The 16523-nt window shown below is 49.0% G+C and overlaps 1 protein-coding gene across 1 annotated transcript in view; it reads left to right on the top strand.

Moving 5' to 3' along the window:
- Positions 1-16523, top strand: part of SLC9A3 (solute carrier family 9, subfamily A (NHE3, cation proton antiporter 3), member 3) — a 98406-nt gene that overhangs the window by 74776 nt on the left and 7107 nt on the right. Inside the window, exons 9-14 of the mRNA XM_015417717.1 lie at positions 707-777; positions 2951-3080; positions 6933-7048; positions 11727-11856; positions 13826-13999; positions 15286-15343. Coding sequence (XP_015273203.1) covers positions 707-777; positions 2951-3080; positions 6933-7048; positions 11727-11856; positions 13826-13999; positions 15286-15343 — 679 coding nt within the window. The remainder of the gene's footprint in view (positions 1-706; positions 778-2950; positions 3081-6932; positions 7049-11726; positions 11857-13825; positions 14000-15285; positions 15344-16523) is intronic.

Genomic DNA, 16523 nt, shown 5'->3' with positions numbered 1-16523 from the left:
CTGCTTAAGTAGAGGTGCTCTCCTCTGATAAACAGCAGGTGTTAAATCTGTCAGGACAGCTGGGTTGCAGTCCTGCAGCACCTGAGAGACCAACAATAGTTTTTTTTGGGGGGGTGAATGTTCACACCCCTCCGATGGTCTCTGCCTGCCCTCCCCACCGTATCCCCCCCCCCAGTATGGGTATTCCACCAAAGCTCGATACCACTCGGGGGGCAGATATCACAGGGGTTGCCCTGGTTATGTTGCAGTCCTGCGAGGCGCCCTCTTAACACGCTCCCGGCTCTCCGCACTTGGAGGGGCAAGGTCCCAGGTTCCGGGCTGTAAGGCCAGACTCAGGTCCCCCATACCTAGGGTTGCCAGCTCCGGGTTGGGAAATACCTGGAGATTTGGGGGGGGGGTGCCTGAGGGGGGCGGGGCATGGGGAGGGGAGAGATCTCAGCAGGGCAGAATGCCGTAGAGTCCTCCCTCCAAAGCAGACATTTTCTCCAGGAGAACTGGTCTTGGTCATCTGGAGATCGGTTGTAAGAGCAGGAGATCTCCGGAGAGTTGGCATCCCTCTCCATGCCGCTGAAACCAAAAGGGATTCACCAGGCTGATTGCTTTATCCCTGAGGTGTGTACTCTGTCTGGACTCGGCTCCCGTCTGCATTTGCACTTCCCCCCAGTTCCCCGGCCGAGTTTGATTTTGCATTCTTTTGTTTCTGTAGGCCTTTGACCACATTCTTTCAGCTATTGAAGATATATCTGGTCAAATAGGACACCATTACCTGAGAGACAAGTAAGTGGGGTTGGGGGGGGCTGGTTTCTCTTGACGGAGTGGAGCAGTTGGAAGTGAATGGAGAAGGGTAACTAGGAGAACAATAAGGCCGACCGTGGTCATCGGGATGCCCTAAGTTGGCCAAACAAGTTTATCACCCCCCAGCCAGAGATCTCCGTGCTTATCAAGTCCTGGGATCGTTGGCATTCTTCCTGCTCTTTTGAAGTCTCCCGCAGTAACTGTGCCCCCGAGAAACAATCCAGACTTTTGCATATCTGTTTCCCTTCTGATTAGCCCTAAGCCCTGCCTCTGGCATTCTCACTCCTAGTAGTTGTGGAAAGTCAAATTTGTGAGGGTAATTAAAAGCGAAGCCGCCATTATCTTCTGCAAGGACAACATAGTCCTTTATGTGAGAATCTGGAGGGCTCTCGTGGTAGAACGCTCCCTCTGAAAATGTCTGCCGTAGGCCCTCAAGTATCATGGCTGGCCGCAGGCGAAGTCTAACGTAAGGAGGAAGCTGCCTTTGCCAAGCCAAGCTAGAATTCGCTGCTCGTCAGAAGGCTCGGAGGGTGTCCCCGTGCCTCTGTCCCGCACAAGAATGGTGTGGCCATCAGTTCCCCCTGTTGGCCCCGTTCCCTCTTCAAGATTAATGCTAGCGGGAGGATGTGGGAAGCTGAGGGATCCTGAAAGCTCATCCACACCACAGTCTGAAGCTGAGCAATGGGTGAGTGCATCCAGGGAGCCGAAACTCTCCGAGGGCCAATCGACCTTCTGTGAAGTCCTCGTGTTCCCCACACGGCTGCACCATAGTTGCCAAACTCCAGGTGGAAAAAACACAGAAGCAAACCCTGTGATATGAACACCATTAATAAGATGTATATAACTTTTTAAACTTCATAAAATTGCAAAAAAGTTGTCCAGCGTTCTCAATGATACAATATTGTAAAAAAAGTCCAACATAGTCCAATATTATGAGCGATCGGTTATGAACTCATTTCAACTTTACAGTCTTCCTCAGATGTAATCCTATATTGCAAGGAGGTGTCAGCTTCTTAATCCAGCTCAGTATCGTAATTTCCTTTATAATATCCTGGAATAAACCATAATCAATGAAAATCCACATGTAGCTGCATGGAAATTAGTTATTTTAAACTTATAATGATTTGATAATTTAGTTTTTAGAAAACTTACTTCTGGTTCCATAATAAGTGTTTATATTGGGAGCAAGCCAATAATGCAAAAAAGCCTCCTGAATTTTGCTGGCTATGCTCTCCTAAACAGTATCTATTTTGGTAGTAGCAAACCAGTCCTTATTTCATCTGAGGACACCTCCTTAAATTGTGGCTACTGCATACATTAGTTTGCTGTGGAGCCCTTCTTCCTGAGCTAAGACAAAAATGTGTGAGCTGGAGGCTAAAAAACTGAGCTAGCTCACACTCACTCAGCTTAGAGGGAACACCGCCTGGGAATGAGTATAATTCTGAAACGCACTCTAAATATATGGATCAGCTGCCCCTCACCTGCCATCGGGGTCTGTGCAGGCCTCCCCCATAGGACAAATGGCACCCCCCATGCCATGGTGTGATCGAGATCAGGGCCCTCCATGTTCAGAAAATTATTTCCCACTGGTATAATGTGTGACTGACTGAGACAAGGTCAGGTGGGGAGACTCCCGATGCAGCATATTAAGAAATGTAACCTGTAGTTTGAGCCATCAGAAGATCTATTTTTTCTTGATTATGCCCTTATCTGTCATTCATTCTTCGTGTTAAATTTTTTAAAAAGCTCACCCCAGTCTTATCCAGTTTTCCAGGCAGATCTAACAAATTGTATACGTCCCTTTTCCTGTCAGCTCATTTCAATTAAACTACTCTTAAGGTAGCTAACGTCTGTGCTTCGGCCTGTTTTATGGAAGCATTTGGTTAAATCTTTTTAATAGCTATGCATGTATCGTGAACGTTAGATGAATGAGGGGTATGAATTTGTACTATATGCATATCTGTTCTTTTACGTGTTGCTGACTCTGTTGACTGCATTTTTGTCGGCTGATTTAGGATCACAATAATAAAACTGATCGATCGGTGTTAGAAACTAAGTTCACTGGAGCGGAGTGCCGGCTTTGGTTACCCAAATAATACCCCACGTGTCCATGTGTCTCATACCTGCTATACGTTTTGTTTGTTCAAATCATCAGATGGAGCAACATCGACAGAAAATACCTCAGCAAAGTACTGATGAGACAGTCTGCTCAGAAAACAAGAGATCAGATTCTTAAAGTTTTCCGGGAGCTCAACTTGAAAGATGCCATCAGCTATGTGGCCGAGGTAAACACTAAGAATAATCCAGGACGAAACCTGATAACTGCCTTTGTCTAGATTTGTGTCTTTGGTGTGCTACACTAGTAATATGTCAGTTAACTTAGGCTGCTGCCACACGGGACGGCTGAAACGTGGCTAATCAGAGCCGCACCGAACTTGAGACGCCGCGGCGGGATCCCACGGATCCCCTCAGCCGCGGCGCATCGCTCCCCAGCACGATCAGATGCCGGGGAGGAAAGTCCGATGGGAGGGGGAGGCTGCCGAACTGCGCATGCTCGAGCATGCGCAGTACGGCCGGGGGCCGGGATGCGGCGACACAAGGACGCGCTGCCCTATCCCACGGCCCGGCTTGCTGCGCTGGAAGGGATACAACCACCTAGGTAGGTGGTTCTTTTTTACAGCGCGGTATCGCCGTTTGGGACGGAACAGGGACGGGCAGGCAACGGTTCCCAGATGTTGCCGTGGGATCGCGCCCGTTTGCTCTGCCCCCGTTCCGTCCCCCTCCCGGCCCAAACCACCTCGTATGGACAGGACTTACTAACAGGAAAAGGTCTAGCCACAGTTATTTTATTTTATTAACAGAATTTGTATCCTACCTTTCTGCCCTTTTTAAGTTAAGCCCTTTATATCCCCTTGATTTCAGAGAGAGAGTTCAACATCCACTTAACTGGTTGTTAATGAGACCTTGTGGGGAAGTCAAGCCTCTGGGAATGTACAGAGTGCTTTCCATCTTAAAGTCATGAGCTCAGACGTGATTCTCCCTGGCCAAACAAGGGTTCAGTGTTCCTGCCACCAATGGATTCTTTTCACACAAACAGCACGCATTATTATAAGTTGCCTACATAAGGAGGCAAATAAACTGCCGGCTGGTTGAGGACGTAATCGCATCGCGTAGCAAGGGCAGTAGCATAGGAGGGGAGGAGGTGAAGTATCCCCTCCCCAAAAAACAAGCCTGGATTCAACAACCCGTTTTCTCAAAACGGAAAATGAGAAACTTTGCATGGCGTTTAAAAAAGCCGACTACAGAAGATAACTAAATACTTGCAAAAGGCAATCAAAACCGGGTGTATTTTATATGCTGTTAACCACCTCAAGTCCTGTTCAGGGATGGGGATATAAATTTGGTAAATAAATTAAAAAATTTAAAAATTTTAAAAAGGGGAAAACAGGCACTCTTTCTTTCCCCTTCACTGTCTAACCAGGGTATCTGCCTGGACAGGGTCCGTCAGGCTCCTTTGGGTTTCCATTTAGGGCACCTTCCAAAATGGAGTCAGACCAACTTCCTTCCAAATGAAGAAGAAACAGGAAGTTCGGCCATGTTGGCTGGATGCAGCTGAAGCACTCTTGAGGGCTGACAGAGGGAGGAGTCTGCCTCACGTTACAATTAGTTTGTTAGGATGGTGATTGGAGTCAGGCACCCGTGAAGGATGGGAGCCCTCGTTTCTGATGATCGTTTCAGAGGGTAGCCGTGTTGGTCCACAGTAGAACAGCTGGATTTGATTCCAGGAGCACCTTAGGGACTAGTGAGATTTTCGGGGTATACACTTTTGAGAGTCAAAGCCTCCAAAGGGAGTTTTGACTCTTAAAAGCTCACGCCCCCCCAAAATTTGTTGGTCTCTGAGGCGCTCCTGGAGTCTAATCCGGCTGCTCGTTTCTGATGAAGACCAGCTATTGGCTGCTTCTCACCAAGTGAGGGGCTATCAGGGAAGGAAAGACCCTTCGCAGTCATGCAGTTAGCATGTTACAAGGCTTCAGCTGGAAAGGTTTATCTCCACCCATTCCTCTGAAGGCAGGCAGGCAGCTTGAAGCCACAATGGAGACGGCTCTGTTTAGCTAAGCTGCTTTTCAAGATATAGGTAATCGAAGGGGGGAGATTACAACAGACCTAAATGTTTAACTTTGTGGCCTTGGCTCCGTGGAAGAGCCTCTGCTTTGCACGCAGAAGGTCCCGTGTTCAGTCCCCAGCCTCTCCAGTGAAAAGGCCCTAGCAGCAGGTGATGTGAAAGGTCTCTGCCTGAGACCCTGGAGAGCCGCTGCCAGTCTGAGTAGACAATACGGACCTTGGTGGACTGATGGTCTGATTCGGTAGCAGGCAGCTTCATACGTGTTCGTTCATATGGACTGTGCCCATGTGCTTGCATGCCAGGCAATACAGAGGTTGCAAGAGGCAGCGGCTGACCCTTTGCTGTGTGGCCCAAACAGAAATCAGGAAGGGTCAGATGTGCAATCAGCAGCCATGAACAGCAAAACTCCTACGAGAGTTTAGTTCTCCAATTTATTGGGATCAAAGATTACAGTTTTATAACACTGTGAGATTCTGTTAGGTCACACATCCTGTCTTGTTTTCTCCAGACTTTGGATCTGGAATTGCCTACCTTTGTCACTAAAACATTCAGTTCAAAATAAGTCCTGATATGTGAATCATCTCCTGGGACGTGTTGGCAGAGTAATTAACACAGCAGAGGTGCACAGCCTGATTAGAAGAGTAGACAAAGGTTTATTTAGGAATGAACATATTTGATAGGAAAGAGGAGAGAGAGAGTCCTAACTGCATCTCTAGCTGAGAGAGACGGTAAGACCGAATGTGGCACTTCTGAGAAGACAGGGGGAATTGCCGTGAGGGTAGCAGTCTGGAGACAGACAAGCAACAACACTTAACAGGAGAGAGAAGGTGCCGACCTCACTATCCTATCAATTGCCTTCTTGCTGCCCCTTGCAAGGTCTTCTTCTCTTATTCTTTGAATACCACCAGACATTGTTTTTTTCCAACAGGGCTGTACCTAGTTAGAGATGTGTTCATGAGCTGCAAGGAACCCTTATCGAGAAAGCACGGAATGGCTTGCGTGTCTTCTTTTTGTTCTTCCGTTGTGACATGGGTGGTGGCAGGGAACTCCTGAATCTCTTGAGGAGAAAGTCACAGAAACTCCATGCAGAAGTGGAAATTGTGTTCCTCGGCTCAGAAAAACTGGACAGTATTTGCATACAGTAATGTCAATTGCCACTATAATCACTGACTTCTTAAAAGTTCGTCGTGGTTATTGCCATGATAGAAACCAGGAAATAACTTCAGTGTAATTTATAGAAATGGGTTGTTAAAAAAAAACAACAACAACCCAATCCTTGCTATTTATATACGTATGCAGAGGTCATTTCGGGGGGGAACGCAATTCCCCCGGGTGAGGTGCAGGGGGCGGGGCACATGACGAAGCCCCACCCCCTGCTTCTGGCCACCCCGCTTCCAGCCCTCATTCAGCCAGGAGGAGGCAGGAGAAGAGGGAGGGTAAGTTGCTTCCTCCCCGCCTCTCCCCACCCCTGCCTGCCTGGGGCCAGGGAGGGCCTTGGCGGGGCTTCCTCGCACTCCTGCTGGCCTTGCAGGTCCACCGCCGGGCCCCTGATGTCAGGGGGTGTGGCATATGCTAATGAGTTATGCTAATGAGTTCCCCTAGCTCTTTTTCTACGAAATGACGCCTGTACGTATGGATGGCCCAGGCTAGCCCAATCTCATCAGATCTCGGAAGCTAAGCAGGGTGAGCCGTCGTTAGTCCTAGGATGGGAGACCCCCAAGGAAGTCCAGGGTCGCCGTGCAGAGGCAGGCAAGGGCCAACCACCTCTGTTCCTCTCTTGCCTGGGAGACTCCACAGGGTTCGGGTAGGTCAGCTGCAAACTGACGGCACTTTCTGCCACCAGTAAGAGTAAAGGTGGCAAGGAAGACAGAAGATCATTACCTTTGCCCCTTTGCCCTGAAGAGTCAGTTTAAAACGCCGCTCCTCTTTATGTAAAGTAATTATCTTTTCTTGTTAAAAAAGAGCAATCTCGTTGAAAGCCTGCACTCCAATATGTTGTTTTTCCCCCACCCAGGGAGAACGAAGAGGTTCCCTGGCGTTCATCCGATCTCCAAGCATCGACAACACTGCCAACGTGGATTTCAGCATCATTAATCAAATGAACGGAGACGCCTCTGTCTCCCAGATACTGTAAGTGGATCAGAAAGTGTTTTAGGAGTACGGTTTGATAGGATTATGGGAGGCACAAGAAGGTGGAAAGTTTCCTTCTCGAAACCCCCATCACCCCCTCCAGGACGAGATATGGGACACGGGGACCTGTTTTCTAGGGCTTCCGGTCTCCAGGTGAGGCCTGCAGTTCTCTCAAAATTACAACTGATTTCCAGACTTAACGTGATCGTTGAGGGAATGGCAGTTTCAGCGGGGAAACTCTCCGGTCTAACATCAATTCTAGGTAAAATTCCTCCCCGAATTCCTGCCTTCATAACTTCCGCCCCCAAATCGCCAGCAGTTTCCCCCCCGTGCTGGAGTTGGCAACCCTACTGCCTTCTCATTTCTGTTTCTGTTTCTTTCGTTAGTTGACTCTTACTTGCTCTCAACATTCAGAGGGCCAAGAGCGTGCTCCGGGCTTATCAGGTGGTTCTTTTTTTAGGAGAAGGCTCCTTTTCGATGTGCAAACTGACATGATTTTTCTGTGGGCCTCAGGAGTTTTCACGTCACGGGGGGGCCCTCCCTCGTCTGTGGGTGGGCCTGGGCAGCCGCCTGAAGGATAGCTACTGCTAGGCCAAGGGCTCACGAGGCATCACAAACCCGGAGAGGAGAAACAGTCCGGAAGCTTCCCTTCACGTCAGGTCTTCACCTTCAAGACCTGAGAAGATCTCGGGCTCTTGGGCAGGCCAGTTTCCTCATCCCCCTCTCCACCCCACCCCCTTCTTTCAAATGTCCCTCCTGGAGTCTGCTCAGTCCTCATCTGGCCGGATTCACTTTTTCCTGTTTTAGTTACTTTATGAAGTCTTGTTTTTCCACCTACCGCAGGAGCCCAGGGACCCTGCTGAGCATACGGCGACCCCTACTTCGGGGGTCCCCAACCCTTTTGAGCCTGCAGGCACATTTGGAATTCTGAGACAGCGTGGTGGGTTCAGCCACAAAACGGCCGCCACGGCCTGCCTGAAGTCACCCAGTCAAGAATTTTATTAGTTTATACATAGAGAGAGGGAAAAGAAGGGAAAAGAAAAGATGCAGAGATGTATTTAAAAAGTCCAATTTAACATTCTGCGTGCAAATCTTCTCACGAAAGCTTCACAGCTATTATAACCACCGTTCTTATTGTCCTCCATTTAATCTTCGTTTCTCAGTACTTGTGTCTTAAGCAGTCATAATACGCCCTCCATGGTCCCATAAATTCTTCTTCCATTTCTCCAGCTGCTGCCAAAGCAACTTTTTAAAAAATCCGCACTGCCAATCAGATCTCCAGTAGCCAATCAGAAGCACTTCTGGGCAAAAACTCTTACCTGGCCCCACCCGCTTTGTGGATACACTTGGTGGGCTCCAGGAAACAGACACCGTATTGGAGACCCCTGCCGGACCTTGGCCCATTCTGCATCTAGCGTTCGCTCCACTGTTTCACCAAACCCACGTTGGAACAGAAATCCCCCTCTACGTTGCATGCCGCTTTCACTTCCTTTGATTTTGTTGTGGCCTCCACATGGCATGCCACTTTCACTGCATTTGATCTCTCGCTTTTACGGTACTGTCTGCGTAGATTTATGGCCGTTTTGTGGCCGTTCAGGGGCAACTCTGCAGTCGGTATGGCGGTGGCCTGGGGTATTTGAATGTGGTTTTGAGCCGCATCTTTTTTTCTGTTCCAGTGTGGGTTTGGTAAAAAAGAGGAGCGAATGCTGGATGCAGAGCGGGCCCTTGTCCGTGCGCAGCCTGGCCCTGCTCCTTCCCTCATCCACACCTGGGCCAGCCACGTGACTCTCAGATACAGTGAGAACAGTGGCATGACCAAGGCTCCCTCTAAGCTGTGGAGTCCTGTGAGCAAAAATTCTACTTTGTGAGCTCCTGGCATTAAAGTTGTGAGCGAACAATTTGGCTGCTGCATGAATTAGTTTGCTCTGGAGCCCTCCTTCCTGAGCTAAGACAAACCATGTGTGAGCCGGAGGCTAAAAAACTGCGCTAGCTCACACTAACTCGGCTTAGAGGGGACATTGGGGCATGACTATGTTTTTCCATGTCTTGAAAATTAGCACGGCACAAAGCAATAGTTGAGAAAAACATTACTTGGGTACAATCCAACCAATGTTCAGCACTGTTAAGTCCCACTGTTTTCAACAGAAAAGATCTGCAGTGCCATCCAGTGCCTAGTTACTAAACCCACTGATTTAAAATGGATGTCATAAACCCGCGTAGGATTGCAGGGTTAATTGATTGCTTTTTCGTCTCTGATTGAGGTCAATGGGACTTACAAGAGCGTGCCTTTGGCTGGATCATACTCCTTATGTCGACCTATCCAGAACTCCCTGGACTGTATCACTTTGACTGCAGATACCGGACTGCATATGTGAACTCTCCATCATATGTATATTTTTTTAAAATCCTATTCATCCAAAGTTAGCCTGTCAAGGAGGAAGGCTCCTAAGGTGCTAGTTCTCAATGAGCAAGGGTTCCTTGGGAGGCATTCCAACATGCCTTGGAACAGGGCAGTTTTGTTCCACCTCTGTGATCCTAGTAAACAGAACCACGTCTTTAGGATGCTAAACCATGTTCAGGTTTGCACGGTGAGCCCAAAGAGGTAAGCAACTGCGTATCCTGTGCAAAACAGAATTATTCAAGCGGGCTTTTTGCACAGGTAAATAGGACTGGACTGTAAAGAAATGGTTAGAGGGACACGGCCCGTGGCCTAGTTTCTACACCAGTCATCACGTATAAAAGCTCATGCTCCGTTTCAGCTCTGTTTGAGATTTCCGTTTTGTTTCCAGGATTTCTGTAATCCAGGCCCTCTTGTACTGTTCATAGGGTGACCCGTCCTCTCAATTGTCCTTGAGTTAACATTAAGTAATCCATAGGCCTGCCAAGCCCCCACCGGGGGCGGGGGAACCCTTGCCAAAATGGCCCCCAATCTGCTGCTGGAGATCGGGCCGCCGGGGGGAACCCCACCCCCGAAACAGTCGAATCAGACCCATGCCCCCAGCGTGATGACGCCACCGGGAAGTGACGTCATCACGCCGGGGGCGTCACCGGGCGACGCTCTAGCAGTCACCCCAAAAACTCTATGGTACCATAGAGTTTTTGGGGCAATTGCTAGAGCGTTGCCCGGTGACGCCTCTGGCGTGATGATGTCACTTCCGGGTGGTGTCACAGCGGCGCATGCACGCAAATGTCCCTGGAGGGGACAAAGAGTCCCCCGCCGCTAACAGTAAGAGACTTGGCAGCCCTGGTAATCCACCTTGCATCCCAGTGAGAAAGGTGGACTGTAAATGACCTCAGTAAATGAATCAATCCTGTGGGTGTTTGCTCAGAATAACCCCTGTTAGCAGCTCAACCAATTCAGAGTCCAGTCAGGCACCTTTAAGGCCAACCAAGGTTTATTCGAGGTGTGAGCTTTCGTGTGCAAGGCACACTTCATCAAATACGTTAGAATGGCAGTCAAGGCTCAGACTTATAGCACGTCTTTTGTTAGCTTCCTCTGAGAGATTGCTTTTTTAATTTTATCAATTTCTATTGAAGTATAAAACAGTAAAAGGTATAAAAGTATAAAGTATATATAAAGTATAAAAAAGTAAAAAGTATAAAACAAACATATAACCATTGAACAGTAACATTTAAAGAACGTATCAGAGCAAAGCAAATCAGCCAATCGTATAGTTCGATTGTGAAAATACGGTAACTAACCAATCCAAACAGAATTGCGCCTACTAACGTTAACTTCAGTTAGATATAAGTAATCAATTCACGGTATTTTTGTGGCATGAATTGCCATCGAGAGAGAGAGTGTTGGGAAACAAAACAAAAATATGAGAGATCGCTTATTGCCAGCTAAGTCCGCTTCTGAATTGGAGAATGGGCAGTTTTATGAGGAGGAGAAGAGAGAAGAGATTGGATTTATACCCTGCCCTTCCCTACCCAAAGGTGTCTCAAAGCGTCTTACGAACTCCTTTCCCTTCCTCTCCCCACAACAGACACTCTGTGAGGTCGGTGGGGCTGAGAGAGCGCTAACAGAAATGGCTCTTTTTCAAGGACAGCTCTTATCAGAACTAGGGCTTGCCCAGGGTCATCCAGCCGGGTGCAAGTGGAGGAGTGGGGAATCAAACCCGGCTCTCCCAGATTAGAGTCCGCACACTTAACCACTACACCAAACTGGCTCGACACCAAACTGGCCTTGGTTATCTTATGGCAGGATCTGACCCCTCCATCTGCAGAACGTGTATTTTAACAAATTTGTATATTTTGATAAATGGTCCTTGACCGCAAATAAACACCATTCTTTCATCATTCACTCAGAATGTGTAGCCCAGGCCCTGCGCGGAGGAACGGTCGCAGGGGCTGAGGGCAAGGGAAGAAGGACGTGCCCCTGAAATGGCCTGTCCCGCAGAGACGGCGTCACTGAGAGGAGCAGACAGTTCCATCCCTTTGTCCTCCCCTGCTTCATCCTACTAACCCTGAAAGGCCGTTCCTCTGTGCAGATCCTGCGCACCAAAGGAGGGGAACCAATGGAGGGAAGCGTGCCTTCTGCACTTGAACGTCAAGATGCGGCCCTCTGCGTTTTAATGTTCTCAGGAGGGCCAGTTCTGTTGGATGAGCGGAGCAGAAACATCAACCCCCCTCCCCCCCCAACAGAAGTCTCATTTCTTTGTGTTTATTACTTTAGGAGAGACACCTCCAGTTCCGTCTGTCTTGACATGCAGGCGCTAGAGCAGAGGAGGAAGAGCATCCGAGACACAGAGGATATGTTCAGTCACCACACTCTTCAGCAGTATCTGTACAAGCCCCGGCAAGAGGTAAGAGCGAACCCCATCAGACGTGTGCCTTACAGCCGGAACCCCAAGGAATCTAATAATACCGTTTTTGGATGTTCAGGAGGAAACCATTCAGACCAGTCGGGGTTCAGAAATGGATTCTCCTCTCACATGAGCCGCTGTTGCCCACAGTAACTGGCACTGTTTACATTGGTTTGGATCCAAAGGTGACCTTAAGAACATAAGAGAAGCCATGTTGGATCAGGCCAGGGGCCCATCCAGTCCAACACTCTGTGTCACACAGCGGCCAAACAAAACCCAGGGGCCATCTGGAGGTCCACCAGTGGGGTCAGAACTCCAGAAACCCTCCCACTATTGCCCCCCCCCCAAGCACCGAGAATACAGAGCATCCCTGCCTCAGACAGTATTCCATCTCTACCTTGTGGCTAATAGCCACTGATGGACCTCTGCTCCATGTGTTTCTCCAATCCCCTCTTGAAGCTGTCTATGCAAGTGGCCACCATCACTTCCTGCGGCAGGGAATTCCACGTGTTCATTAGTCTGTTCTCTGCCCGCAGAAGGCCACACTTGAGAACTGTTTTTTTGTGTAGTCTCCGTGTTACGTGGAAGCACAAGAACCATCATGGTACACACACCTGTGTGTGTGTAAAGTACTGTCAAGTCACAGCCGACCTATGGTGACCCTGTAGGGTTTTCAAGGCAAGAGATGTTCAGATGTCGTTTGCCATTGCCTCCCTCTGCGTGGAGACCCAGGGCTTCCTCGGTGGTCTCCCATGATCCAAGTACCAACTGGGGCCAGCCCTCCTTCGCTTCCGAGATGTGACAGGATTGGGCTAGCTATCCTGGGCGTTCTAGGTCAGGGCACATACCTGTGACTCCTCTGTATTTTCCCCAAGGATTTTCCGGGGCGGTATTTTCCTTACACTCATATTTGAACCTGGTCCTGAGTCCTGGAAGCCACTATGGATGATCTACCCTGATGTGGGTGACCGAGGCTAGCCCGATCCCATCACATCTGAGAAGCTAAGCGGGGTTCGCCGTAGTTCATACTTGGATGGGAGACCAAACTGCCTCTGGTAATCTGTGGCCTCGAACACTGCCCGAGGTTGCCGTCAGTCGGCTGCAACTTCACCGTACTTTCTGCCACTGCCACGGATGGTCTAAGGGCACAAGTCTCCTCTGAACTCGGAAGGTGTGCAGAGCGTTGCCAATGCAGGATGTTGTGTGTCTGTCCCAAGTGCAGGGTTGGAACCCGGATCTTCTTCCTGGAGACCCCCAAAGTGGGGGGAGAGGAAGCGCATCACTCTCACTTCCTGTGTCACTTGTGGTTCTTTGGACTGTTGAAACGAGCTGTTCCAAAACAGAGGCTGCAGAATGTCTCCAGTTGTGTTCTTTTGGGTTTAACTTTTGGATTCTTTTCAGGACCTACATATATTTATAAACCATACAGACAGGGATTTCCCCTCCTTTTTTGTAATCAGGCTTGGGGGGGTGCTTCTTTGGTGTAGTGGTTAAAGTGTGCGGACTCTAATCTGTGTGAACTGGGCTTGGTTCCCCCCTCCTCCACTTGCACCTGCTGGATGGCCTTGGGCAAGCCACAGTTCTGTCAGAGCTGTCCTTGAAAAAGAGCCGTTTCTGTCAGAGTTCTCTCAGCCCCACCTACCTCACAGGGTGTCTGTTGTGGGGAGGGGAAGCGCAAGGAGTTTGTAAGCCGCTCTGAGACTCCTTTGGGTAGTGACGGGCGGGGTAGAAATCCAATCTCATTATTATTTTGTGAAGGGAAATCAACTACGGACACGACTGGACTTTCTAAATAATCCCACCTCCCCCAGGCAGTGTCATTCATTCAATTTTTAAAATCTTCACTATTGTTTGGAGCCCTAAGTGGGAGGGATTCATCCACAATTCAAAATGAGGCTGTAAGAAGCCAGCCTTTGTGGCCAGGTGTCCTTATCAGGGATTTTCCCCACCCCCCTTTTCTCCTTTGCAGCATAAACATCTGTACAGTCGCCATGAAATAACTCCCGATGAAGAGGATAAGCAGAACAAGGAGGTTTTCCAGAGGACCATGAGGAAGCGCCTGGAGTCCTTCAAGAGCACCAAACCAGGCCACAACTGCAACAGGAAGTACAAATTCCATAAGCAAGGCCCAGGCCAGAAAAGAGTAAGAGCGGCGCTTTCACAATCACTTCACTGACTGGCATTGGCCAAGGGGGTGGAGACTGAGAGTGTCTCCGCCCATCGGAACGGGGTTCCCAGCTTTTCTGTGGCTCTGAGCAATATTTGGTGGGGTGGAGTTTAGAAGCTCAAACAGGATACTTGAGACCAGGGAGTAGGGTTGCCAATGCTGGGTTAAGAAATCCCTGGCGTTTGGGGGAGGGGTTAGACCCTGGAGAGGGCGGGGCTTGGAGAAGGAGGGGCCACAGCAGGGTATAGAGTCCCCCCTCCGAAGTGGCCATTTTCTCCAAGGGGACTGAGCTCTGTCATCTGGAGATCGGTTGTAATTCTGGGAGATCTTTAGGTCCCCTCCTGGAGGTTGGCAACCATAGCAAGGTGAAAAGTGCTGGGTAATTCCCCCCTCCTTCTCTAGTGTGGTATTGTTGCCTCCTTGCCCATTTGTTTTAGAAACAAATAAATTATGACTCTCTTTTTGGTGTAGCGGTTAAGTGGGTGGATTCTAATCTGGGAGAACTGGGTTTGATTCCCCACTCCTTCACTTGCAGCTGCTGGATGACCTTGGGCAAGCCATAGTTCTGGCAGAGCTGTTCTGTCAAGGTCACAGCTGTCCTTGAAAAAGAGCAGTTTCTGTCAGAGCTCTCTCAGCCTCGCCTACCTCACAAGGTGTGTCTGTTGTGGGGAGGGGAAGGGAAAGGAGTTTGTAAACCGCTCTGAAACTCCAAGTGAAGGGCGGGGTATAAATCCAATCTCTTCTTCTCTTCTTCCTTATCACAGAGAAAGAGCAAAGGGTTCTTTCCCTCCCCCATTCAACTCTGTGGGACTTTACTGCTGAGAAAACAGGCCTACAATCCTATTGTTGTAGGGCTGGCTGCCTTCTGACCTGGAGGCAGCATTTATGGCTAAAAGTCACTGCTGTGGGGTATCTTTCTCCACACCCTGTCTCAGTTCCTGAACAGTGACAGGATAGAGAGGCGACCTCTTGTGGCCTGCATGGCAGTGAACAAGGGAGTGTTGTGAATTGGCTCAGACCGCCAGAGCAGCCCAGTTCAGCCAAACGCTATTTTATGTAACAGAATAAGTGTAGAGTAAGCGGATATCTTTTTCTGAGACGGATATTTTAGCAGGAAAATGCAGTGAAAGTCTCACAGTATGTGGTATGCGGAAGCCACATTCTGTTTCATTTCAGAATATGTGGGCCTGCTAAAAGATATCGCCTTACTCTGCTTTTGTGTCCTGCGCACTAAAACAGATGTTTACATGTTTTTTTCCCAGAAAACCAGTAATGTCATGCCAAATGGAAATCTGTACACAGAACCTGTAAAGGAAAAAGGTAAATGCACTGTTCAGTTAGTAAGAGCTAACTGTATTTTTCAAAGGGTACAAAAAATGGCCAACGTTTACAGATGCCTTGATTCAGTTACCCATAATCAAGGCTGCAATCATTGCACAGTTACTAGGGAGGTAGGCTCATTGGGCTCAACATGGGGTTGCCAAGTGCCATCTTCACCCCCAGCGGGGGACTTTGGGGGGCGTTCCCGGAGGGGGCGGGGCAACCCCGACATGATGACATCACGTTGGGGACGTCCGCCCCCCCCCCCGTGTGTCGGATCTCCAGAAACGGCAGTTCCCTGCCCTTAAAGGAGCCGGTGTTTCCCTTTTAAATGCAAGAGCTGGTGTTTCCCCTTTAAGAGCAGCCGCGTTTCCTTTTTAAGAGCATGAAGCTGGCACTCCAGGCTTGGGAGGAAACACAGGCTTGGGAGGAAACACGGGTTCCACACACTTAAAGGGAGCCCCTGGCAGCCAGCTCGCCGGTGGTGGGTAGAAGCCCCAAAAAAGCGGGGGACCCCTGCCAAACCAGGAGGTTTGGCAACCCTAGCTCAGCAGGGCCTTCTTCAGTGTAAACATGCTTAGGATCGTGTTGCCTGACATGTAACACTGAGAAAAGGGATGAAGGAAATATGTTGGTTAATCATTTGTTTGCATTACGTACAATTTTTTAATCTGAACACACTCTAAGTTGTTTGTACGCAAGGGATATCTCCTCGATAATTCAGATACTTCCCCAAGTTCTTCTGCCTATTATGATAGTCAGGGGTCATTTAATAGAAAAAGAGCTGTAGGAGCGCATTAGCATAAGGTATGCTGATGAGTTATTGGCTATTAGCATAATAGCTAATTAGCATATGCCACGCCCCTGACATCACTAGAAGTGATGTCAGAAGGGGAAGCAAAAAGGGGGGGAGGCATCTTCAAAAGCCTCCCCTTCCCTAGCTGGCCTGCGGGGGGGAGTGAAGAAAGAAGGGGTTTAAAGTTTAAAGAAGGGGTTTAAAGGGGTTTAAAGTCTCACTAGAGTTGGACCGCAGAAGGAGGAAAGAGGGAAGGAAAGAGAGAGAGAGTAGAGAGAAGGAAGGAAAGAGGGGATAAAGAGAAGGAAAGAGGGAATGAAAGAGAAGGAAAGAAGGGAAAGAAAGAGAAAGGAAGAAAGGAGGGAAAGCGGAAAAGGAGAGAAC

This window comes from Gekko japonicus, unplaced genomic scaffold (assembly GCF_001447785.1).
Source record: "Gekko japonicus isolate JY-2015 unplaced genomic scaffold, Gekko_japonicus_V1.1 scaffold97, whole genome shotgun sequence".
Classification (NCBI taxonomy): domain Eukaryota; kingdom Metazoa; phylum Chordata; class Lepidosauria; order Squamata; family Gekkonidae; genus Gekko; species Gekko japonicus.
Note: the sequence above shows the minus strand (reverse complement) of the source record. Positions and strands in the feature narration are given on the sequence as shown.